This window comes from Capricornis sumatraensis, chromosome 12 (assembly GCF_032405125.1).
Source record: "Capricornis sumatraensis isolate serow.1 chromosome 12, serow.2, whole genome shotgun sequence".
Classification (NCBI taxonomy): Eukaryota; Metazoa; Chordata; class Mammalia; order Artiodactyla; family Bovidae; genus Capricornis; species Capricornis sumatraensis.
In genome coordinates this window covers 46,028,495-46,055,635 of record NC_091080.1, presented here as the reverse complement: position 1 = coordinate 46,055,635, position 27,141 = coordinate 46,028,495, and the positions used below count along the sequence as shown (strand labels likewise).

Here is a 27,141-nt window from a genome sequence, read left to right as displayed (position 1 = left end):
TTTTGAAAGTAAATGGTGTGTTTTTTTTTTAAGCCCCCTTGAGTAATAAATTTAGCATTATTTTTATGCACACAAAAATCAGGTGGCCCCAAAGCAAGGATCATTTGTTTCCATGCCCTATTGTTGGTACATTAAGGTGTTTTTCCACTCTGCTGTAACAGTGTAACTTCTCATGTGATACTCCTACCAAGACCAAGAATACTGTTCCTTGAAGGCAGTACAGCACACTGTTTTTTTCCGTTTGCCTCCATTGGTACAGAGGAGTTCAGCATTGTGCAACCATGCTGTCTCACCTTGGTGTATCTCCTTTTAACTACACCTTCATAGAACTGTCACAATGTTGTATACTAATAGTTTTCTTTTTCCACACTTTGGCTAAAAAGAATGTGCATACATTTTCATTTGGTATAATCACTCCCACCCACCCCCCACAGCTGCATAACTGAACCATTAAACTGACTTTTTTTTTTGGCCACTTTGCAGGATCTTAGTTTTCCTGACCAGGGATTGAGCCTGCTCACCCTGTAGTGGAACCATAGAGTCTTAACCACTGGAATACCGGGAAGTTCCTACATAGGCTTTTAATTATTATTTTAAAATTATAAAGATTTTCAGGATTATTGTTGGAAGTTAAGAGGCTATATACTTTTCCCATCATCTCCCACTTTCTCACCCTGTTAAAGGCTGATACTGAGTCTTCCTACAGGTAGCAGAGTGTCTGGAAAGCAGTGTGGGCATGGCTGGGGACTGACCTGGGAGGGCACTCAGCTTGGAAAGTTTGTGGCCTTAGTGGTTGTGTGAATAAAACCAGACAGTGTTAAAAGCAGATCTAGAATGGTGCTCTGCAGATCGTGCGGGAACTATTGAATTGAGGGCGTTCTTGCTTCTCAGTGAAGTTGGGCATTAAGGAGAAAAAAAATCAGAAATCTAGAGAAGCAAGAATTTGGAATATATATGACAAAGACTTAATAGGGACTTCTCTGGTAGTCTGGTGGTTAGGATTCGGTGCCTACTGTGGCCCAGGTTTGATCCTTGGTTGGGGAGCTAAGATCCTGCAAGATGCATGCCATGACCAAAAACAAAGGTTTTAAAAAGAGAAATTCTTATAAATGAGCAAGAAAAATGGACAAAAGACGCAACAAGGAACTTGAAAATGTTTTTGTTGTAGTTTATGTATATGGGCTTCCCTGGTGGCTCAGATGATAAAGAATCTGCCTGCAATGAAGGAGACTTGAGTTTGATCCCTGAGTCAGGAAGATCCCCTGGAGAAGGGAATGGCAACCCACTCCAGTATTCTTGTCTGGGAAATCTCATGAATAAAGGAGCCTGGTGGACTACAGTCCATGGGGTCACAAAAAGTTGGACATAACTGAGTGATTAACACATACATACGCATTCTATATGTGTATCTTGAATTTTCCACTATAACCACTTTTCAGTGTACAGTTCAGGGGTAATTAAGTACGTCCACATTGATGTGCAGCAGCACCTCTGTACAGCTCCAGAACTTTTCCATCTTCCCAAAGTGAAACTCTGTCCCCAGTAAACACTGATTCCCTGTTCTCTCTCTCTCAGCCCGTCTCCTTTCTGTCTCAGTGAGTTTCCATGTTGTAGGTGCTTCATATGAATGGAATCATAAATATTTTCCTCCTGTGCCTGGCTTATTTCACCTAGCATGTTTGTAAGGTTCATCCATGTCAGCATGTGTCAGAATTTCCTCCCCTTTTAAGGCTGAATACCACATTTTGATTATACATTCATCTATTGATTGACTGATTGGGTTGTTATAATGCTGCCCTGAAATGTGTGTTCAAATATGTCTCTGTTTTCAGTTCTTTGGGATATATACTTCATAGTGGAATTGCTGGATTATGAGGTAATTTTGTTTAACATGTTGAGGAATTGCTGAACTGTTTTCCATAGCAATTGTATCATTTTACATACCCACCATCAGTGTGAGAAGGTTCTCGTTTCTCTATGTCGTCACCAACCCTTGTTACGTTCTGTGGTTTTGTTTGTTTGACCTAGTAGGTGTGAGGTAATATCTCGGGTTTCTTACATTTATTTTGGTCATGCTAGGTCTTCACTGCTGCACAAGCTTTTCTCTAGTGGTGGTGAGGGGGGCTGCTTCAGGTGTATTGTGGTAGCTTATCTTGTGTGGCTCCCCAGCTCTAGAGCACAGGCTCATAGTGGTGGTGCATGGGGTTAGTTTCTCCTTGGTATGTGGGATCTTCCTGGATCAGGGATCAAACTTGTGTCTCCTGCATTGGCAGACGGATTCTTCACCACTGAAGGGAAGCACAGTTGCCTATTTTTTAATCTGGTTGTTTTTTTTTACTGTGTAGTTATATCAGTTCTCTTTTTTTTTTGGCCATATGGCATGCAGGATCTTACTTCCCTGATCAGGGATCGAACCCACAGCCCTGCATTGGAAGCCTAGCATGTTAACCACTGGAAGTTCTCAGTTCTTTATATGTTTTGAATATTGACTCTTTATCAGATATCCGACTTGCAAGTATCTTCCCATTCAGGCGGTTGCCTTTTCATTTTGTTGATGACTTGCTTTGCTGTGTAGAAGCTTTCTCGTTTGATGTAGTGTGACTTTTTTGCTTCTGTTGTTTTTGCCTTTGGTGTGATACTTTTTTTTTCATATTTATTTATTTACTTATTAGGCCGTGCCAGGTCTTCGTTGCAGCACCTGGGGTCTTTAGTTGGAACAAGTGGGATATAGTTCCCTGACCAGAGATTGAACCTGGGCCCCCTGCATTGGAAGTGCTGAGACTTCACCGCTGGACCACCAGGGATACTTTTTTTTTTTTAAAGCCACTTGCGTCAGGAGAAGAACTCCCCCCCCACACACACACATTTTATTCTTGTTGTTATTTAAATTTTTATTTTTTTAATTTAAAAATTACTTATTAAGTGAAAAGTACCATATATAAAATAGATTGAAGATGAACTCTCCTTCCACTCTCCTCCCCAGAAATTTATAATCACTGGCTTCTGTCTTAGAACATTTTAAGAGATGCTTTTAGGCCAGTTCATATTAGGACGGGACGAAAGTTAAAATGTGACTGATGTCTTACGATTCCACTGGGGTAAGCAGTTGCCCACAGAGGAGAAACTGTAGCTGGACTTGGATTGGGTGGAATTTCATTATGTGTTTTAAGGAATTCACAAATGATCTCAGGAGATGATTTTTTTTTTAGATGAACATTCTTTATCATGATTTTAATCTCCATTGTAAGTTGGTTCATTTGTTCTCAGCAACTGTATGGCTTTGGAACTATAATCAAATCTAATATCCTTTATTTGCCTGTTTTTAATTTATGTTACAGGGTAAAGTCCTTTATAAGGTTCGATGGAAAGGATACACAGCAGATGATGATACCTGGGAGCCTGAGATTCACCTTGAGGACTGTAAGGAAGTTCTTCTTGAATTTAGGAAGAAAATTGCAGATAACAAAGCTAAATCAGTGAAGAAAGATATCCAGGTATTCTATTTTATCTCATAGTGGTTTTTTTTAATATAATAAATTTACTATAAATATAATGGAATACAAAATGTACAGTATGGAATTTACAAGGAAAAATGAAATATATAGCATTTCTATTGGAAGCTCTGTATAGCCAGTTGATTCTCATAGAATGCTTTCATTGATTTTTGCCAAACTGTTCTTTTTGCAGCCAGCCTGTGATTGCATGTGACAAACAGCTATAGTTTGGACATGTTGATTAAGTTACAAGTAAGAAGAAAGTGGGGAGAAAAGAGACATGTTGAAATTTTACTTGTTTGTCCGTGCTGTTCACATTACTACTGCAGATACAACACATACTTTGATAGTTAATCAGCTTTCAGTTCAGTTCAGTTGCTCACTCACATCCGACTCTTTGCAACCTCATGAACTGCAGCACGCCAGGCCTCCCTGTCCATCACCAACTCCCAGAGTTTACTCAGACTCATGTCCATTGAGTCGGTGATGCCATCCAACCATCTCATCCTCTGTCGTCCCCTTCTCTCACCATCGATCTTTCCCAGCATCAAGGTCTTTTCAAATGAGTCAGCTCTTTGCATCAGGTGGCCAAAGTATTGGAATTTCAGCTTCAACATCAGTCCTTCCAATGAACATTCAGGACTAATTTCCTTTAGGATGAACTGGTTGGATCTCCTTGCAGTCCAAGGGACTCTCAAGAGTCTTCTGCAACACCATAGTTCAAAAGCATCAATTCTTCGGCACTCAGCTTTCTTTATAGTCCCAACTTTCACATACATACATGACTACTGGAAAAGCCGTATCTTTGACTAGATGAACCTTTGTTGGCAAAGTAATGTCTCTGCTTTTTAATACGTTGTCTAGGTTGGTCATAAATTTTCTTCCAAGGAGTAAGTGTCTTTTTATTTCATGGCTGCAGGCACCATCTGCAGTGATTTTGGAGCCCCCCAAAATAAAGTCTGCCATTGTTTCCACTGTTTCCCCATCTATTTGCCATGAAGTGATGGGACTGGATGCCATGATCTTCGTTTTCTGAATGTCAAGCTTTAAGCCAACTTTTTCGCTCTCCTCTTTCACTTTCATCAAGAGGCTCTTTAGTTCTTCACTTTCTGCCATAAGGGTGGTGTCATCTGCATATCTGAGGTTATTGATATTTCTCCTGGCAATCTTGATTCCAGCTTGGGCTTCATCCAGCCCAGCGTTTCTCATGATGTACTCTGCATATAAGTTAAATAAGCAGGGTGACAATATACAGCCTTGACATACTCCTTTCCCAATTTGGAACCAGTCTGTTGTTCCATGTCCAGTTCTAACTGTTGCTTCCTGACCTGCATACAGATTTCTCAAGAGGCAGGTCAGGTGGTCTGGTATTCCCATCTCTTTCAGAATTTTCCACAGTTTATTGTGATCCACACAGTCAAAGGCTTTGGCATAGTCAATAAAGCAGAAATAGATGTTTTTCTGGAACTCTCTTGCTTTCTCGATTATCCAGCAGACGTTGGCAATTTGATCTCTGGTTCCTCAGCCTTTTCTAAAACCAGCTTGAACATCTGGAAGTTCACAGTTCATGTATTGGAGAAGCCTGGCTTGGAGAATTTTGAGCATTACTTTGTTAGCATGTGAGATGAGTGCAATTGTGTGGTAGTTTGAGCATTCTTTGGCATTGTCTTTCTTAGGAATTGGAGTGAAAATACACCTTTTCCAGTCCTGTGGTCACTGCTGAGTTTTCCAAATTTGCTGGCATATTGAGTGAAGTACTTTCACAGCATTGTCTTTTAGGATTCGAAAGAGCTCACCTGGAATTCCATCACCTCCACTAGTCTTGTTCATAATGATGCTTTCTAAGGCCCACTTGACTTGACATTCCAGGATGTCTGGCTCTAGATGAGTGATCACACACCATTGTGATTATCTGGGTCATGAAGATCTTTTTTGTACGGTTCTTCTGTGTATTCTTGCTATCTCCTCTTACTACCTTCTGCTTCTGTTAGATCCATACCATTTCTGTCCTTTATCGAGCCCATCTTTGCATGAAATATTCCCTTGGTATCTCTAATTTTCGTGAAGAGATCGCTAGTCTTTCCCATTCTATTGTTTTCCTTTGCACTGAACACTGAAGAAGGCATTCCTATCTCTACTTGCTATTCTTTGGAACTCTGAATTCAAATGGGTATATCTTTCCTTTTCTCCTTTGCTTTTTGCTTCTCTTCTTTTCACAGCTATTTGGTGTGAAATAGTGATTAGTAAAACTAATCAGCTTTAGTAACATATTTCTAAGTCTGACTTTTCTGGTAATTAAAACAGTTCTTTGATCACTTTATAAAACTATAGTTTTTAATCTATAACTTAAAAGCTATACCTTTAATCTGTTTCAGATTATTCACAAGTCTGATTACATCCACTTCAGTTTTTAGCCACTTTATTGTTTTTTAGGAGCTCTTGTTGATGCTAAGGAAGGATAATGGATTCAAAGGAACTCAGATGAGTTATTAAACTTCCTTCAGAAGCAGTTTGGAAAAAGACTTGATGTGGTTGAAAGTGGGATAATGTTAAATTAATGCACAAATTTGGCTCAAGGGTTTCCTTCTAGGGGTTTATCTGTTGTTTTATCTTTGATTCTTGTATTCCACACGTTATTGAGTTGGCTTTATTTATGAATCTTCTGAGAATTTCCTGTTTTACTCTAAGTTTCATTTATAGCTTTTATTTATAAATCAACCCCACTCTTGTGCAATTTTTCTTTTTGCTTTTAGTTTTCTTTTTTATTAGAAATAATTTTCATTTTTTATACTGACAGATGTTCTTGAATTTAGAACTATTAATATACAGTGAAAATCACAACAAAATTTCTTATTGAAGTTTTTATTTTAAGGACTGAATATTGATCCCTTCTTTCCCTACAGTTTGAATTTTATTACATACTTAGTATCTTTTAAATGACAAAAGCAATATTAGGACTTGACTGTGTGTAATGGTTTTTGATAATAATTGTAGTGATAGAGGCACCTCTGCCTGGCTAGTGCTTGTACTCTGTATATACCAGATACCCGGCCAGCACTTTTATGGATTAGACTGAGAAAACTGAGGCAGGCTCAATGAGCTAAGTAACTAGGCTCAGTTCACCAGTTAGTACTGATAGAGTCAGGCACTATGGTAGGCTTTCTTTTGGTTTAGGCTGTCGTTTGAAATTGATTTAGAAGAGTGGAATTAACAGTTTTTAAAATGTATGCTGTAGTGGCAGGGTCTTTAATAAATAGTTTTTAAGTTACTAAGGAAATTCTTCAGTACTTTTTAAATTTTTATGAAGGAAATCCTTTATGAGTTCAGATTAGAGCCTTTTTTCCTTCAGTGTTTTGCTATAGTCATATTCACTTTTCTAGAATGGGTGCCTACTCTCTCCTCCCCTATTTCTTTCACTAAAAATGCTTATAGACACAAATGCACCCATTGTACTAGGTGATTGGTTCATATTGCTCTCAAAATTTAGACATTTTGATTGAGTTTTCTTAAATTTATCTTTAACTTTACTCCCTGATTAGTGAGATAAGTTTGCTAAAACTTTTCTCAGAAAGTCTTGACTCATAGAACACTGGCTTTGTTGTCCCATCACATCACCAGGGCTCTGCTTCAGTCCAGCTTGCACAGGAGTCTGGATGAGAACGACTCCTGATAGACTGCTGGGTTTGAGGCTTCTTCTTAAGCTTAAAAATCCTTGTCCTAATTTTAGGGAGATACTTTTCCACTAGAAAGTGTCTTTTTCTAAGTTGTCCTTACTATTTTATAAATAACTTAAAATTCCAGGCACTAATAACATTTTGAATCTTTTAAGAGTGAAACCTCTGTTCTTTTTTTTTTTTTTTTATATTGGGGTATAGCCGATTAACAACATTGTGATTGTTTCAGGTGCATAGCAGAGCAACTCAGCCATGCATATACATGTATCCATTCTCCCCCAAACTCCCCTCCTATCCAGGCTGCCATATTAACATTGAGCAGAGGTCCGTCCCCTGGGGTATACAGTAGGACCTTGTTGGTTACCCATTTTAAATATAACAGTATGTGAAAATGAACATGTTAGTCACTCAGTTGTGTCTGACTCTTTGCAACCTCATGGACTTGTAGCCCCTCCAGGCTCCTCTGTCCATGGGATTCTCCAAGCAACAGTACTGGAGTGGGTAGCCATTCCCATCTCCAGGGGATCTTCTGGACCCAGGGTTCAAACACAGGTCCCAGATTATGGGCAGATTCTTTACCGTCTGAGCCACTAGGGAAGCCCATATTTATACAGTATTCCAGTATTTATATTGCTGTGACTTTTAACCTAATTATTGAATGGTGTTGGTAGACAAGCCTATGGCAAAAATGAGTAGTTAGTAACCTTTTCCCACTTTAGCAAAATAGTTTTGCTGTTCATAAGTTCTTGTGATTCTTTTACTCTAAGTGTAGAAGTAGAGAGTAGGAGAAAAAGGCTTCATTCACCTCGTCATCACTGTTCATGCAAGAGAGACATGTGCCGCTTGTAAAATACAATATTTGCCTGTCACCAAAATCTTTGTCTTATGGAGAAGTGCTACCAATTCTGGGAGCCCTGCTTGTTCAGGACTCAGTCAGAATCACAGAAATAGAAATGGTTTCTACCAAAAAGTGATTGTTGATTCTATTCACCAGAAAATATACATCATGCAGAAATGGTATTTGTTCATTAGAAAATTTTTTTTTAGCATTTGGATACCTTTTTCTTTTTGCTGACCATCGGGTAGTTCGAAATTTTTTAGAAAGCGATGAAGTGCTATTTAACATTGATTTGTGTGATACAGTCTAGACCTTCATTTTTAGTCAACTAAAAATCCACAGCTAGGCACTGGCTGGTTTCCTTGAGAGCTCTGATGATGGATGTTACATGACAAAGAATAACCTCTGCTGGACCATCACAGCAACATTTTACTGCTTTTACCTTCCTGGTTTTCTTTTTTAGGGATAGCATGTTTTGTTTTGTTTTGTTTTTTAGTAAATATCAAGTGTCTTATATGGGCCAGACTCTTAAATGGTCGTAGTTTTATGAGAATAGATCATACCTATCTTTTGTTCTTGAGGAGCCTTACAAGTTGTCCATGTGTGATCTTACTTTTAAGAATAGTTCCATATCCTTGTCTTCTGCCTTTCTTTTAAAATAATTTTTATTAGTACATATTCTAGCAAGCAAACAGCTGTGTTTTTTAATAATTAACCTGTGTCCCTACTCCTCAGCTAAGAGATAGTTTTGCCTTTATTTTAAAATTTTTGAGGATAGTTGTTTTTTTTAGCTTCTTGAAATACTGGCTATAAAGTAATATATGTACTCTTTTAAGATAAAACGAATGAGAATTTGCACACTCAAATAAGCTTTATTTTTAAAAGTGTAGATTTTGTGAAGTAAACATTTATTCCAGTAGTGCCATGAACCAAAATGTTTTTAAACTTACTGTTTTGGAATTGTCTTCATAGGAATGTGAATGTCATGCAAGAAAATAATTTCTAATGATGCCTCCTTTTTGTGTGCAAAAAAAATGCATGATGATGGTTCTTACAGTGCAAAAGTGCACTTCCAAAAGTTATTTGAGCAGTGGTTGCACTGCTGAAGAGTTCATGCTTCCCAGAGGTGATTAGGTAGAGGGAGTGACCCTGAGGGGGGTGTATACTGTGCGGTGATTTTGTCATCACACCTTGTCCACCAGTTGTTGACCTAGTGGAGGAGGGTGACTGACCCTAACCTGCTTGAGTCAGCCCCAGCATATGCCTGTTGACTTACTGTGATCATGACCAGAGCCCCCCTTCATTTTCAGATTTGCCCTAGTTTGTATAATAAATAATATGCTTGTTGTGTGTGTGAAACTATTCAAGTAAGTAAAAAGACAGATTACTGGTGTACTGAAAGTGCTCAGGTTTGTGATATGTGTGGTTTTAATTTTATTCACATTTTAATTATTTTAAAAGTTAACACTAGTTCCTTTCTATCATCTAATACCTGTGTATCAGTTGGTAACTAATTTTTATATCCTGACTTCATTGAATCTGGCCAGTTATTCCAGGGCTGGATCACCCCAGTGCAGCTAACCCTGCGATTCATTTGAAATCAGTGGAGAAGGCAATGGCACCCCACTCCAGTACTCCTGCCTGGAAAATCCCATGGACAGAGGAGCCTGGTGGGCTGCAGTCCATGGGGTCACTGAGGGTCGGACACGACTGAGTGACTTCACTTTCACTTTTCACTTTCATGCATTGGAGAAGGAAATGGCAGCCCACTCCAGTGTTCTTGCCTGGAGAATCCCAGGGACGGGACAGCCTGGTGGGCTGCCGTCTGTGGGGTCACATAGAGTCGGACACAACTGAAGTGACCTAGCAGTAGCAGTAGCAGATAATTTCACACTGTGAAGTTACACTTTTTTCTTAATACTTTCTAATATCTAATAATCTATTCAGTTTCTCCCAGTTGTCTCAAACAAAGCATGTCGTTGTTGACTTGATTGAATTGGGATTTGAAAAAGGTCTGGATGTTACATATCCTTGATAATCTCTGCATCTTTCTTAATCTATAACAGCTTCTTCCTGTAACCTTCCCCCATTTTTCCCCATCATGTCTATTTGATGAAGAGACCAGATTATTTTTGTGTAGAGTTTCCTGTATTCTAGGTTTTGAGCACATGGTGTCTTTTAACATGTTCCTCTGTCTCTCCATGTTTTTCTAATGGAGAAGCAGGATTGCACGGGAGTTCATTGGCTTTTTTACTGATATTTTGCACAGATGGTCGTGAGCCTTGCTGTAACATGTCAGAATGTCCATCTTGTCTAGTTGATTCCTCTCCCGTGAGGTTAACAGAATCTCTGAGATGAGGAGTTTCAGTCTGATCCACGTGACAAGTCCTCACATTTCATGTGTAGGTTTTAGGAGCCACAAGTGGTCATTGCCTGGAATCATTATTTCATTACAGCTTGTGATTTTGTAATTCTGACATTCCTTTCCCTTTACTACTTACATTACTGGGAAGATGATTCTGAGACGATATGGTCCTGACTGACTCTGGAAGGGGAGGTGGGAGGAGCTGAGTTGAGGTGGTGAGGCTGCAGAATTGATGCACGTAGGTCAGTGGCTGAGGGAAGAGCGGACTCAAGAGACAACTTGAATTACTGGATTGGGAACCTAGATACATCATGGTATTATTTAGGGAACAGCTCCAGTTTTGAACACATGAGATTTTAGTGACTTGCTTGTCCAAGTGAAGATGGCCCATCTCCCATTGGAAACATGGGTCTGGTCTGAGTTGAAGAGGAAGATTTTGGCTAGAAATGTAGATTGGGGAGTTGGTGGTGTGTGGGGGATACTTTTTCTTATCAACTCTGTTTCACCTGATAATCTGACTATAAGATTGACTGTATTTTGGAAAAAAAAATTCAGTTTTAGAATTCATTTAAAATCTTTTTGAAGCAGTTAGTCAGCTTTGTCTAGCAAGCTTTGTCTGTTCTTTCTCTTCGCCCCCCCCCCCCCGACCACCACCCTGCTTTCTCCCTTTTTTTTTTCTTTTTTTCAAAGAAAACTTCATTAAAAGCTTTGGAAAGACTGACTAAAAATGAGTCACTTAAAAAAATCACAGTTGATTAAGAGACATTACATAATGAGGAAGGTTTCAATTCTCCGAGAAGACATAACAGTTCTTAATGTGCCCCCTTTATCAATGCAGAAAATTTAAGGAAAAACAGTGTATTCTGTTTGGAAATGAGGCGTCACCACTGTTTCAAGAAGATGGAAGTCAGTTGTCAACTCTTCAGGGTTGAGGGAAATTTGAGATGGTCTCCCACAGGCAAGAAGTAGTTCTGTAGACAAGTGTCCTACAGAACTTGCTTAAAGCAGAGGGGTAGCTTTCCAGTGAGCCTTGATTGAGTTGCAGGCTTTGCCTTTGGTTTCTGAGTGTGTGTGTGTTCGACGCAGCAGAGACCCTCTTCTGTGTCAGGACACGTGACAGCAGCAGCATCGCGGCAGCAGTGCTTCTGTCACAGGTACGGCCGGTGTCTGGCCACACTGTGGGTTTCCTGGGGGGTCCGTCACCAAGCTTTGTCCTGTCTCGGTTTCCTCTTGTCTAACACCCCCCAGAACCCCCCTCCTTTTCAGAATCCAGGCCAGTAGTTTTATAGAAGCTTCTTCATATTGGAATTAGATGGATGCTAATTAATGTTAATCACAAATAGTATTTTTAAAATTGAAATTAGATGATTTGTAGATTAAGCATAGACATTTGGGCACGTGTATTCTGTCGGTAAGGTACATGACATTGATAGATGAGTCCTGCGTCAGTTATCTCATTGCTGGTGTTAAATTATAATTATATGATAAAGTGAGGTCTATCATTTTTTCTTCCCTTTTAAAGGTACCTTTTCCCCTGTAAAATAGTAAGTAACCTAATAAGTAACCTTTCGGACTGTGAGAATCACTTCTTCAACAACCTCTCACCCATGATTTTAAGATAATTTTGAATAATTTTGCTTTAATTGGTTATTACTGTGGTGGTTCCAAATAACAACTTTTCTGTTTTTCTAAGCTATTTAGTTTGTGTCCTGTAAAGAGCAGCTCCTCCCTCCCCCTTAAATTTTTTAAGTAGCGGTACACACTCTTGGAGTCTTGTTACTTGATTGCTGCTGTTAAAGCAGGCCCACCCCTGGGCTGCGGGAGGCCCTCTGAGTGAGTGAGCTGCGTCCTCCTGTGGTTTCCCTGTCTGTCTGGGCACGTCTTGGCTCCCTGGACAAAGTGTCCCCATGTACCCTCCTGCTCCAGCCCTGGCACCAACCTTTATTCAGGGAATCTTGATTCTTTTTAGGGCAGAATAGAATTTAGAAAGCAAGATGCCATTATTGCTACTGGGATATCATTATTTCTAGGCCCTTCAGAGAGAGATAAAGGGGAGAATACATGTTAGTTTTAAGTCAAGTTCATACTGATGTCGAATTTCAGTCCGTCGCCACTGTGTCTTCCTGTCATTCTTAGTGTCTGTAGTTCTGTCTCCCTTTTCTTCCATGAGAACTCTGGTGTTCATCAATATTATATGTAGTCATTTACTGAGCCCTGCAATAATTAGAAATTAGTTTCAGATTTACTATGCCCATTCTACTGTGAAATTCCAAGTTTATTTACAGTTGTTTTTGTTCCTACAGTGTATTCAGTTCTGGTGTTGATTGTTCAAAAGTTACTTGGATTAATTTTTCTTTTCTTTTTTGTGGTTATCAATTTGATAATAGGTTATTTGATGTTGTTGATTAGTACCTATTTTCTCACATCCTTCCCTTTCCCTCCACACCCCCCTTTGAAATACGGATCTCTAATGACAAATCTGAGTTTCTTTCTCATATGAATCACTTGGTCTTTTTACCTGATGCCTCAAATTTTTTTATTTTCACTGTTTTATATAAACCAAAATTCAACTGAGTAAATTTGAAGCTCTAATTGGCTTTATCCAGTTCATAAGTCAGACAGCATCTATCTAACAAACAGAAGGATGCTCCCAGGAGCTCCTGAAAGGAAAGGTTGTAATTGGCAGATGGAGACGATTCAGTTCAGTCGCTCAGTCCTCTCTGACTCTTTGCAACCCCATGGACTGCAGCACACCAGGTTTCCCTGTCCATCACCAACTCCCGGAGCTTGCGGAAACTCCTGTCAATTGAGTCAATGATGCCATCCAACCATCTCATCCTCTGTCGTTCCCTTCCCTTGCCTTCAGTCTTTCCCAACGCCAGGGTCTTTTCCAGTGAGTGAGTTCTTCGCATCAGGTGACCGAAGTATTGAAGCTTCAGTTTCAGCATCAGTCCTTCCAATGAATATAAAGTTTGATTTCCTTTAGGATTGACTGGTTTGATGTTGCAGTCCAAGGGACTCTCAAGAATCTTCTCCAGCACCACAGTTCAAATGCATTAACTCTTTGGCACTCAGCTTTCTTTATGGTCCAACTCTCAAATCCATACATGACTACTGGGAAAACCATAGCTTTGACTAGATGGACCTTTGTCGGCAAAGTAGTATCTCTGCTTTTTCATATCCTGTCTAGGTTTGTCACAGCTTTTCTTCCAAAGAACAAGCGTCTTTTAATTTCATGACTTCAGTCACCATCTGCAGTGATTTTGGAGCCCAAGAAAATAAAGACTGTGAGACTGTTACTGACCAGATCACCTTCCCTCACGGACAGGCTGGGGGTCCTATTAGGGCAAGTAGTACCCTTCACTAGTGCTGATCAGGAAACTCTAGACTGCTGGTTTATAATTCTGAGTGTGGTTAGATATTTGTCTTGGTGGGCTTAGGATCATCAACTGCATTTGGGGCCTGTTGTTTCTTTCTAACAGTAGGTGTGTCTCTCTTCCATCCTGTTGTTCTTTTTAGGTTAATTACTCTGTTCCTTTGTCTGCTTTCTCTTATAATAATTTAATAAAATGCTCTAATCAATTTATATTGCTTATATTTATATGAATTACTTTTTTGAAATTTTAGGAGGCAAAGGAGAACAAGATAGTATTTTTTAGCTTCATGACTGCTGAGCAAACTTTATTTATTTTATGAAGAATTAGACAGTATAGCCTCAGACTTTATGAGAGGACTTTTGGGGCTCTAGTTTCAACCTTTCACCACCACCATTGTTGTTGATTAGTCACTAAGTCATGTTTGACTCTTTTGTGACCCTATAGGCTGTAGCCTGCCACCACCATCACTTATATCTGAATCTTCTGTTTTCTTTCACCTTCTTTGTTTGGAATCTGATCTCAGCAGTTTCTCACGGTGGGGCCTTTTCCAGTACACCTGGCAGGGAGCGTCGGCTGGTTACTCTAGAGAACGGTCAACCTGGGCCATCCCTTCACGGTCTAGTGCCCAGAGCTCCTGCCCTTTCAGCAGCTCCCCTCCCAGTGACCCTGCTAGACTTTTGAGTGATTTCTTCCATTCTCCTCGCTACCTTTGCTTGCTCTTGTGTGGATATTTGTACCACAGGGGTCTTACTGCTATTACTAGTTTGTTCCTAAAGTGAAAATTAAAGTGAAAGTCACTCAGTCATGGACTGTACAGTTCATGGAATTCTCCAGGCCAGAATACTGGAGTGGGTAGCCTTTCCCTTCTCCAGGGGATCTTCCCAACCCAGGGATCGAACCCAGGTCTCCCACGTTGCAGGAGGATTCTTTACCGCCTGCAGTGTTTGTTCCTACCAGCTTATATTCTGGGATTCATTGAAACACTTGGACACTTAATTTTGTTGTAGATGTTGTCTGTGGCATGGGGTGGGGGGCGGGGGTTGTTTTGCTGTCCTGGTGAAACTGTGTACCTCAGGCTGGGACTTGAACCCACTGTCTTTTAAATCCCTGATCATACCTGGGACTTAATGAAGCTCAAGTACTTGTCACAGAAAGAATTCAGTGAGAGACAAAGTGATAGGTAAGAAGTGAATTCACTTAGAAACAGTCTGCAGAGTGAGGGCCATCTCAGAAGGCAAGAGCAGCCCCAAGCTATGAGATTGTCAGTTTTTATAGGCAAGTAAGTTTTTATAGACTGATAAGTGGGAGGAGTATTCCAGCTGTTTTAGGGAAGGAGTGGGGATTTCCAGAAATTGGGCTACTTGTGACCTTTTATGCTCGACCTTGGAATTGTCAACACTTCCCCGGGTGGCTCAGGTTCAATCTCTGGGTGAGGAAGATCTCCTGGAGAAGGAAATGGCTACCCACTCCAGTATTCTTGCCTGGAAAATTCCATGGACGGAGGAGGAGCCTGGCGGACTACAGTCCATGGGATCGTAAAGAGTCAGACATGACAGACCCACTAACACTTGCATTTTCTTGGAACTGTCATGGTGCCTCTGGGTGTGTCACTTAGTGTGCTGATGTGTTACAGTGAGAGTACACTGAGGCTCAAGGTCTAGTGGAAGTCTTCTTCATCATCTTGGACCTGGTTGTTCATTGTTCAGTCACTTAACTCATGTCCAACTCTTTCAGCCCCAGGAACTGTAGCACACCAGGCTTCCCTGTCCTTCACTATCTCCCAGAGTTTGCTCAAACTCATGTCATTGAGTCAGTGATGCCATCTAACCGTTATCTCATCCTCTGCTGCTCCCTTCTCTTGCCCTCAGTCTTTCCCAGCATTTGTGTCTTTTCCAATTAGTCAGCTCTTTGCATCAGATGGCCAAAGTATTGAAGCTTCAGCATCAGTCCTTCCAATAGATATTCAGGGTTGATTTCCTTTAGGATTGACTGGTTTGATCTCCTTGCCGTCCAAGGGACAAGAGTCTTCTCCAGCACCAAAATTCAAAAGTATCAATTTTTGAGCTCTCAGCCTTCTTTATGATCCAACTCTCACATTTGTACATGACTGCTGGAAAAACCATAGCTTTGAGTATATAGAACTTTGTCAGCAAAGTGATGTGTCTGCTTTTTAATACACTGTCTAGGTTTGTCAGACCTGGTTAGTTCTAACCATTTATTTCCTGTCCTTGGGCCATGTCATTCTTTTAAAGACTGCTTTACCCCTCTCCCTCCTATTTCACTAGTTGTTTTTTTATGAAGTGCTCTTCAGTTCAGTTCCGTCGCTCAGTCGTGTGCGACTCTTTGCAACCCCATGAATCGCAGCACGCCAGGCCTCCCTGTCCATCACCAACTCCCGGAGTTCACTCAGACTCACGTCCATCGAGTCCGTGATGCCATCCAGCCATCTCATCCACTGTCGTCCCCTTCTCCTCCTGCCCCCAATCCCTCCCAACATCAGAGTCTTTTCCAATGAGTCAACTCTTCACATGAGGTGGCCAAAGTACTGGAGCTTCAGCTTCAGCATCATTCCTTCCAAAGAAATCCCAGGGTTGATCTCCTTCAGAAAGGACTGGTTGGATCTCATTGCAGTCCAAGGGACTCTCAAGAGTCTTCTCCATCACCACAGTTCAAAAGCATCAATTCTTCGGCACTCAGCCTTCTTCACAGTCCAACTCTCACATCCATACATGACCACAGGAAAAACCATAGCCTTGACTAGAGGGACCTTAGTCGGCAAAGTAATGTCTCTGCTTTTGAATATACTATCTAGGTTGGTCATAACTTTTCTTCCAAGGAGTAAGCGTCTTTTAATTTCATGGCTGCAGTCACCATCTGCAGTGATTTTGGAGCCCACAAAAATAAAGTCTGACACTGTTTCTACTGTTTCCCCATCTATTTCCCATGAAGTGATGGGACCAGATGCCATGATCTTCGTTTTCTGAATGTTGAGCTTTAAGCCAACTTTTTCACTCTCCTCTTTCACTTTCATCAAGAGGCTTTTTAGCTCCTCTTCACTTTCTGCCATAAGGGTGGTGTCATCTGCATATCTGAGGTGATTGATATTTCTCCTCGCAATCTTGATTCCAGCTTGTGTTTCTTCCAGTCCAGCATTTCTCATGATGTACTCTGCATAGAAGTTAAATAAGCAGGGTGACAATATACAACCTTGACGTACTCCTTTCCCAATTTGGAACCAGTCTGTTGTTCCATGTCCAGTTCTAACTGTTGCTTCCTGACCTGCATACAGATTTCTCAAGAGGCAGGTTAGGTGGTCTGGTAGTCCCATCTCTTTCAGAATTTTCCACAGTTTCTTGTGATCCACACAGTCAAAGGCTTTGGCATAGTCAGTAAAGCAGAAATAGATGTTTTTCTGGAACTCTCTTGCTTTTTCCATGATCCAGCGGATGTTGGCAGTTTGATCTCTGGTTCCTCTGCCTTTTCTAAAACCAGCTTGAACATCACGGAGTTCACGGTTCACGTATTGCTGAAGCCTGGCTTGGAGAATTTTGAGTATTACTTTACTAGCATGTGAGATGAGTGCAATTGGGTGGTAGTTTGAGCATTCTTTTGCATTGCCTTTCTTTGGAATTGGAATGAAAACTGACCATTTCCAGTCCTGTGGCCACTGCTGAGTTTTCCAAACTTGCTGGCATATTGAGTGCAGCACTTTCACAGCATCATCTTTCAGGATTTGAAACAGCTCAACTGGAATTCCATCACCTCCACTAGCTTTGTTCGTAGTGATGCTTTCTAAGGCCCACGTGACTTCACATTCCAAGATGTCTGGCTCTAGATTAGTGATCGCATCATCATGATTATCTTTAGGAAGAGTCAAAAAGTTTTGCCAGTGCCACCACATTTCCACTGCCTTATTAAACTTGGTGGTGGTCTTTGCTGAAGCACCACAGGGAAAACTTAAAAACACAGCTATCTTTATTCTCCCTCTTTTCCTTCCCCAAGTCATTTAGAAGAGAATGTGGGGAAATAGGACCTGAAAATGCTTTGCATAGGGGTTTTATATCTAGACAGATACTTAATTCTTAAAGGGTTATTTTGACACCAAATAAATAAATCTTTACAAATTACTTATTGGTGTTTTGGAAATTTTGAAGTCGAAATTATACATAACCCCCCATACGTATGACTGTTAGGACCTACAGCAACACTGATAATTTCTGTCCCTCTGTGTTTATCTGTTTCCTTAAGTTGATGCTTATTGTCACCTCCAAGATCTCTTTCTTAAGTTAGCAATGTAAGTAAGTTACACAACCTCAGTTACATCAACAATTTTAAGAAGTTGAGAAACTGGAGGAAAAAAAATTCCTACCAGATTTCATTAGTACAGATATTCCAAACCTTTTAAATTACTGCGTTCTTAATGAGTTTTAAAATCTTTTTTATGCTTTATAGAGACTGTCCTTAAATAATGACATATTTGAGGCAAACTCTGATAGTGATCAACAGAGTGAGACTAAAGAAGACACTTCTCCAAAGAAGAAAAAGAAAAAAGTAAGGCATAAGGAAGAGAAAAGCCCCGACGACCTGAAAAAGAAGAAAGCAAAGACTGGGAAACTGAAAGACAAGCCCAAACCAGACCTGGAGAGCTCCTCTGAAAGTTTGGGTTTTGATTTAAGGACAAAGAAAAGAATTTTGGAAGCCAAAGAAGAATTAAAGGAATCCAAAAAGCCCAAAAAAGATGATATAAAAGAAACTAAGGAGTTAAAGAAAGTTAAAAAGGGTGAAATAAGAGATGTAAAGACTAAAATAAGAGACGATTCCAAAGAAATTAGAAAAACAAAAAAAGAGAAATGTGTTGAATCTCAGGTGGACTCTGACCTGGGTGTACTTAGTGATTCTCCCCTTCAGGAAGAGGACTGTGAAGATTTCCAGGTTGACAACAGAGAGGAGAAGCAGAAGTTTAGAGGTGCTAAAGATAAAGCTGAGCAAGAAGCCAGTCTAGATCCTGCTTCTGATATACAGCAGGATGGCAGTGTAAGTGCTGATGAGGACGAGGTCAAAGCAAGGAGGAAAAAAAAGAAACCGAGAAGGACAGAGGAGCTTAAAGAGAGCAAAAAGCTAGAAAACAAGAACGTCTTCTTAGAGAAGAAAACTACACAGAAAAAGCAAAGGAATCAAGACAAAGGCCAAAGCAGCACAGAGTTGGATAAGTCAGTGCCTGCCTCTGCCCTGACACCGCCGAGGATGTCCAGGCCCACAGACTCCCCAGGGGAGGTGAGTACACAGGTCCTGGTGGAGGGTGGTTGGATCCCACGAAGGTTTGCATCTGACAGAATACAGGGACATTCCACTCAGGCCGGTGCTCTAAGTAAAGACTTGGAGACAGTGGAGCACAGCCCATCCACGTTTCCTTTCACTTAGCAGGTAGTGCGCTTTTTATGAGACTGAAGGTTTGTGGCAACCCCGTATCTGAGCCGTTCTTCCTATAACATCTGCTCACTTCCTGTCTCCGTGCCACATTTTGGTAATTCTTGCAATATTTTAAACTTTTGTTTTGCTTTTTGGCCACCCTGTGTGGAACTTTCCTGACCAGGGATGGAACCCATGCCCCTGGAGTCTCAACCACTGGGAAGTCCTAAACTTTTTCATTATTACTGTACTTCCTACAGTGTTTGTGATCAGTGATCTTTGATTTTGTTTTTGCAAAAAGCTGAAGGGTCAGGCAACAGCCAGCATTTTTTAGCAATACGGTTTTTTTTTAATAAAGTTAGGTATGGCTATTTTAGACATAATGCTATTGCACACTTAATTCGATAGTGTAAATATAACTTTTATATGCACTGGGAGACAGAAAAATTATAACTCGTTTTATTGCAATGTTTGCTTTATTTCATGGATTTGAAGCTGACCCTGTAGTATCTCTGATGTGTGCCTATAAGAGAAGTTCTTCTACCATTAGGGAGTTAACACTTTATCGGGAGATTTTCTTCTCCCTCCTAGATTCTAGGTTGCCTGGCTGCTCTAGAATTGAACTGACATTAAACAGATTAACATGGGGAAAATGAAAAGTTTACTAACACATACACATGAAAGAGACCTAGGAAAACTGAGTAACTCTCCAAAATGGATGAAACCCTCCCCTCAAACACCACCCTCAGCCAAAGACAAAAGAGGATGCTGAGGATGGGGAACCAGTCCTGGGAGGAGAAGCACTGTAAACAAGGGCGAGGTTACCGCACTGACTGGTGAGTCCTCACCTGCCACTTGACAACTCCTAGACGCCCTAGCCAGAGATTTCCCTCAGAGTTGCAAATGTCTCTCAAAAGGGTGGCTCAGACTTAACTTTCAGAGTTTTTTCCTTCCCTGCTGTTACCTATCAGTGACCAGCTTAAAATAGTTTAAATGCAAAAGAGACTGTTCCCCTACTAGTCTGTCTGTGCTGTGCTTAGTCGCTCAGTCATGTCCTATTCTATGTGACCCCATGGGTTGTATATAACCTGGTAATTCTCCTCTGTCCATGGAGATTCTCCAGGTAAGAATACTGGAGTAGGTTGCCATACCCTCTTCCAGGGGATCTTCCCAACCCAGGGATCAAACCCAGGTCTCCTGCATTGCAGGCAGGCAGGTTCTGCCCTGGTCTTTCCGCTAGTCTGACTGGTGGGAAGCAATTACAAATGCTGACGATCCCGCTTTGGAAAGCACCTCAACTTTTGTCTTAGTCTAATCTAGACTTTCTTTTGGACTGACTGCAGCTGGAAAATTGGGGGCTAATTTGTGAACAAGTCAGGGTTTTTAGAGGAATTCAGATACGATGTAGCATTGTGAAGTAAAGCTTAGAGCTTTGTCAGTTTATTAGCTTTTCATATCCTACTTATATTTTCCCCATGTTGTTTTAAGAATATACCACTTCTGGAACTTCCCTGGTGTGTGTGTTCATTGCTCAGTTGTGTCTGACTCTTTGAGACCCATAGACTATAGCCTGCCAGGCTCCACTGTCCATGGACTTCTCCAGGCAAGATTACTGGAGTGGGTTGCCATTTCCTTCTCCAGGGAGACTTCCCGACCCAGGGATCGAACCCTGGTCTCCTGCATTGCAAGCTGATTCTTTACCATCTGAACCACAGTGGACTCTCCTGGTGGTCCAGTGGCTAAGATGTCCGTCTTCCACTGCAGGGGGTGCGGGTTGGAAACTAAGATCCCACATGAGTGCAGTGAGGCCACTGTACCGACCCCAGCTTGTGATGAAGGAAAGGTCAGCCTTTATAGGAGAGGCCCCAGTGCAAGGAGAATGGGTGTGGCTCCTGCTTGAAAACCCCACCTCTCCAGAGGGTTTCAGCATAGCATTTTTAAAGGCCTGGGGGGAGGGAGGGAGGGAGGGAGGGGGTGGCAGGACCTGTGATAAGTTGTGCACAACTCTGGTTCATTGATGGTGAGATTAAGCAGTGGTGTCACAGGGTTAATATTGATCCTTAGACTCCATTAGGCCTGGGAGGGCCATGTCTTAATGGTCATCAAGCAGTTAACACCTTCCCTTTGGTGGGGGATTTCACATCTGTAAAACTATACAGGAAGTGTGCACCAGACACTGTTACCCAGGTTCTCCAGAGTGGTTAGCTGCAGCAGAGGATATGGGGTGTGCGGTAGGGGGGTCTGCCCTGGGAAGGCCCCATGGGGGTCCTGTTCTATTACTAAACTAATGCTATACTAGCCTGTCTAGTCATGAGGGAAAAAGTTAAGAAAATATAATAGTTGGGGACTGTTAAATATCCACTGAAATATTATGAGGTCAGCATAGCAAAAATAGAAACATTTACAAAATGTTACGGTGAAGAAAACCATACATACATAGGAACACAGTCAAGTAAAAATATCTTATGCAGTGTAAATAAAGAAAAATAAATTTTAAACATAAAGTTATCTGTAAAATTACAGAGATCCAAGGGACAATGTGGAGAATTAAAAACAGTTATGTTTGGTTAGTAGGACTGTAGATGAAGTTTTTTGGAATTTTATTATTAGTAATAAAAAATTCTTCAAGGAAACTTGGTGTTGGGTTTTGAATGTGATATTTTGTGAATTGTCGAGGTTGGGGGTAAACTTGACCAAGGACGCAGTTGACATGAGCAAAGACGTCGTCGTCAGGGGTCCTGTGCACAGTTCACAGAAGGGAGTCCTAATGCCAGAAACCTGTTTCCCAGTTTTCAGAATCAGTATCAGCTCTGTCTGTGTTTGGGGTCTTACATGTGTCTTTTTCAGGAGAGAGAGACCAAAAAATACGAACCCAAAGAAAAATACCAGAAAAGGCAAGACTTGGACAAGGAAGAAAAAGGCCGAAAAGAGCCCAAGGCATTAAAGAGTGAGCGAATAGTGACATTTGTCGTTTATGTTGGTCTTTCAGACAAAGAGTCTAGTTCATTGTGAAGACAGACTCTTTTCTAACCTGCAATGTCATTGAGTAGAAAATTTGTTTACTGGGGACTTGAGAACATTATGCTACTGTTGTTTACCAGTAATCTTCATTTATTACATAATGTCTGTTGTTAGTATAACTAACTCCTCCCCCATCTAACCACATTGTTCTTTTTCCTGTTGGATATGAGATGAAATATGTTATCTTCATTTTTTTTTTAACTTTAATTTTTTAATTGAAATATAGTCAATTTACAGTTTTAGATTCTGGTGGGAATCTTTAAAGAGACAGGAAATTAGTTTTGACAGAAAAGTAAATAAGTATCTCTTATAGTAGATGCTGAGATAAACTTCTGTTTAATCAATTTATTGTGCTTAGCACTGTGTCATTTGTATAAATACAATTAATATACATTTTGACCACATCAAGATATAACTCAATTAAGAATTTATAGTACGTTATTATTAGAACAAGTACTTTATAAAACATTCACCATTACAATGTTTGAATGAAACTGGATATTTCAGTTCACACACCAAAAAGTACTTGGAAAACAAGTTCTTTGAACAAGAAAAGGTTCAATTTGTGTTGGTTAGCACTGCATTCATATAATGCTTGCTTTTCCTCTGGTCACACCATGTTGTGCATTAACCAGGATATCTCTACTCGAAGCAACTCGAAGCAGTGATTTCTAAGAGATGGATGATTTCTTGAGAGTGTTCTCTCACAAACTATGTACCTGAGGTAATACTAAAAGTGAGTTTTGGCTCTAAGCCTCAGTTCAGACTTGGCAGGAAGTGGCAGGGTTGATGGAATCTGGGAAGGAACAGCTTTGATGGCTTGTGTGCAGGTGAGTGATGTAGAGACTGTGCCTCTTCATAGTGATACTGCAACTCTAAGCCTCTCTTCAGAGAGTGACTGGAGATTCAAAATGTTGTAAGATTAGAAGTAGTTAGGAACTTTTTCTTCCTCTGAGTATCTGTCAGTTTCAGGTACATTTTTTACTGTGAATGTTCAGTCTGTTCCTTAAGTTCAGAAGGCCACACCTGGAGTCCGATTTTCAGTATCCCTGCTGCTAAAACCCACCTGCTTCCACCCCAAGTCCAAAAGGTGCTATGGCTGGGACTCTGCCAGCCTCACTGTGTCTGCAGTTTTCCAGTTTTCAGAGTCTGATGACCGTAACCTTGCAGCTTATATGTACCTGTGTTTCTGTCTGATCCTTGGCACCCAGCCTCCAGGGCAGAAATAAAATTGCATTTGGGGGTATATTTTGGGAGTGTGTCAGATTTGGCAAACATGAGTCTTTACATTGCACTATGCTGTATTACAATGGATTCAGCATCCTCTTCATACAGTAGCTTGGGAAAATACCAGAATTCAGTTGCCTTCAGATTTAAATGTGGAAAAAAGGACTTACCTGTGGAAAAAGGAAAGAATGGTTAATGCTTTTATTTCTGAACATTGAATGAGATGTTCCACTTGCCATTCTCTATTTTTGTTACTAGATTGGTGTTCTATGCAAATAATCAGGATATTCAGAGTTTAAATATGTCTGGGACAAGCAGCCTCAGTGCTGCCACTGTGGTATTACGTTCTGCATATGTTGTTTTGTTGTGTCATATACTTGGTGAGGTTTCTTCAAGGGACGTAGAAAACAAAATTGGTAAATTGCTCAGGTTCCTTTCACTGTGGTTTGGAAATGATACATCTTTATAGAATGAGAGCTTTATTTGGACTAGCTTTCTTACTGAAAAAAGAAAAGGTTCCATTTGTGTTGGTTAGCACTGCATTCATATAATGCTTGCTTTTCCTCTGGTCACACCATGTTGTGCATTAACCAGGATACCTCTACTCGAAGCAAACTATAGTTTATTACAGGTGTTTAAAACTGTTTAAGCCTATGCAGTTCTTACAGAGGAAGATAAATGAGAGATGTCACTTTAAAGTACTATTGAAAAGGTATTCCTATTTAACATAAAAGAATTCAGAATTTAAACAAAACACCTATCTGCTATATACCTAAAATTTATAGTTGTTCACTCTGTTCTGTTCTACCCCTTTTGGGGGTTATTATTACAGATCTGCTGCTTTGCCAGTCTTCTCTCTGCTTTGTCTTTAAAGCGAGTGGATTGTCACAGGCATCAGGTGCAGCGTTGCTGGGCCACAGTCAGTGTGCTGACACCCTTTCATCTCCCAGTCTCCGCCAAAAGTCATTTTTGTACTAGGTCACTTCCGGGCCTGGTGGAGGCGGTGTCTCGGCAGAAGGGTGGTTGGTGACATGACTAGGATTATTCTGAGGCACATGGGCTGTGGTGGCCTTTGTCAAAACTGCGAGTAGTTCAGACCGCCAGAAGAAGAGCCATTCACTTTGGCTGTCCTTTCTAAGTACGGAGTAGCCAACACAAAGATGAATGGAAAGGCTTCATGGTTATGATAGTCAGCCTGATCAGACTTTCTAACCAAGGCAGATATTAGTAAGAATTAAGAAAATATCTGGGTGTTTTTTTTTAAAAAACACCCAGATTTTCTTTTGATTACAAAGAAATTAGTGACTCATAATCAATTTTATTTTTTTCCAGTAGCATTTAAGGAAATCAGAAATGCATTTGATTTGTTTAAATTAACTCCAGAAGAAAAAAATGACTTTCCTGAGAATAATCGGAAAAGAGATGAAATACCGCCAGACTGTAAAGTCACAGAAGACCACAAAGCCAAGGAAAACAAGCCGTTACTTAAAGAAAGAAGAAATACAAGAGATGAGACTGACACATGGGCATATATAGCTGCAGAAGGTGACCAAGAAGTTCTGGACAGTGCAAGCCGAGCAGAGGAGAGTCCTGGTAAGGGTGTGTGACTGTGCAGTTTTCTCAGGGCTGTGTGCAGAGCTCTCTCCTCACCTTCCTCTCCTCTCCGCAGTTGTTAAGGTCTCAGGATGGAGTAGAAAACTGTTTGAATCTATTTTCTGATTCCCTCTAGAATAGCTCAGCACATTTACAATTACAGAGATTTCTGGTTTGCTACCTTATCTCCTCTTGGCAAGTTGTCTGTGTATCTTACTAGATTTCTTTCAGAAAACTGTCAAAATACAGACTTATTTGTATTCTTCCCTTTCAACTTTGTAGTAAAAACACTAAATGAGGTTAGATTGTGAGTCTGTTCTGAAATACTGAAATTAGCTGAGGAGGCGAGGGCTGTGTATAGAATACGTAGTGGTGGAGAAGAGGAATAAAAGTGTATTTATTTAGGGCAGGGGTTTAGAGATTTATCTGATAAAACTTTGTATAATTTATAAATCTTGTAAAACAGTTGAAGTTTTGAAATATTTGGGGATATATAATAAGCTAGATGTTAGGTGACCTCTTATTGCAAACACCTAGGTTCTGGGATCCTTGATAACACGATTGTCCAGCTGGTTGGAAACTGGGTTAGTTTCTTCAGCCAGCATACGGAGGGGACTGGGCTGCCCAGATGTCAGACAGCAGCACTGCTGTTGAGACACTGGGCAACAAAGGATAGTCCAGGAGGTATTGGTCCAGCCAGCTGGGGAGCTCTGGATAGAACCTGAGACCGACCTAGTTCACAGAGGGCAGGGAGACCCGGGAAAGAGGCAGCCACCCTGGATGGGGAGGCAGGTTTTACAAGCAGGGAGCTTCTGATTGGCCTGGCCTGTGTGCCACAGGATAAGTATTCCTCACCACCCCCAGCACCTTAATAGTGTGGGGAGCCCCGAGTCCAGCCCACATGCGCCTCAGTGCTGCTCCTCCTGTGGAAACGGTGAGCAGGACATACAGCCCGAGGACAGGGAGGATGTGGTGGCCGCTGGGACCTTCTTCCGCAGTAGAGCACTGGTGATGCCAGAAGCTGGTTCATTGGAAGACTGACAGAGTAGACCAGCCTCCGGTAGTGCTAAGGGAAAAAAAGAATGAAAACTTAAAAAGTACTTCCAGGGGGAAAAGAGAGTCCATTATAGGTGGCATCCAGATTAAAGCAATTAAAATTCTAATGGCATTTTCTTGCAATAAACTAGAAAATTGAATGAAATGGGAAATTCCTAGAAAGATAATAGTTTAACAAAACTGACCCAAATACAAAAAAATTGGATATTATTACTATTAAAAAATGTGAAATAGTCATTTAAAGTAGTCTTTCAAATTTAATACTAGGCACAGATGGTTTCATATGCAAGAGTTTATGAAACTTACAAAGAAGTCTTCCTGAAAGCAGTTGGGCTCTGGGCCCCACCATCACTTCAGTCCCCAGACCAGACAGAACTATCCCAAGAAGGGGGAGGACGGCCAGGGTTCAGCACTCACAAGCTCAGGTGTGGAAACCCAGCAAAGCAGGAGCAGGTGGAATCCAGCCACTTGTAAGGCTTCAGTTGAGTTCAGTCGCTCAGTCGTGTCCGACTCCATGGGACCCCATGAACCACAGCACGCCAGGCCTCCCTGTGCATCACCAGCTCCCAGAGTTTATTCAAGCTCATGTCCATCAAGTCAGTGATGCCATCCAACCATCTCATCCACTGTCGTCCCCTTCTCCTCCCACCCTCAATCTTTCCCAGCATCAGGGTCTTTTCAGATGAGTCAGCTCTTCGCATCAGGTGGCCAAAGTATTGGAGTTTCAGCATCAGTCCTTCCAGTGAACGCCCAGGACTGATCTCCTTCAGGATGGACTGGTTGGATCTCCTTGAAGTCCAAAGTTCAAAACTCGCAGCACCATAGTTCAAAAGCATCAATTCTTTGGCGCTCAGCTCTCTTTATAGTCCAACTCTCACGTCCATACATGACTAATGGAAAAACCATAGCTCTGATTAGACAGACCTTTGGCAAAGTAATGTCTCTGCTTTTTAGTGTGCTATCTAAGGGTTAGCGTCAGGGTTCTGTGGTCAGTAAGGGCTGTATTCACAGAGGCTCATTCACATCGTAACATTCTTTTAGTATATGTCTAATTTTTTATTTTAAAATAGAGAAAAAGTTAAAACTG

General features: G+C 40.9%; 1 protein-coding gene across 2 annotated transcripts in view; it reads left to right on the top strand.

The window, feature by feature from the left end:
- MPHOSPH8 (M-phase phosphoprotein 8) overlaps positions 1–27,141 on the top strand; it is a 46,887-nt gene that overhangs the window by 7,499 nt on the left and 12,247 nt on the right. The window contains exons 2-5 of one of the 2 annotated variants that reach the window (XM_068984227.1): positions 3,339–3,494; positions 18,201–19,022; positions 22,005–22,104; positions 24,741–24,998. In XM_068984227.1, the coding sequence (XP_068840328.1) occupies positions 3,339–3,494; positions 18,201–19,022; positions 22,005–22,104; positions 24,741–24,998 (1,336 nt within the window). Of the gene's footprint in view, positions 1–3,338; positions 3,495–18,200; positions 19,023–22,004; positions 22,105–24,737; positions 24,999–27,141 lie in introns of both variants that reach the window. The other variant, XM_068984226.1, reaches the window with a different exon arrangement.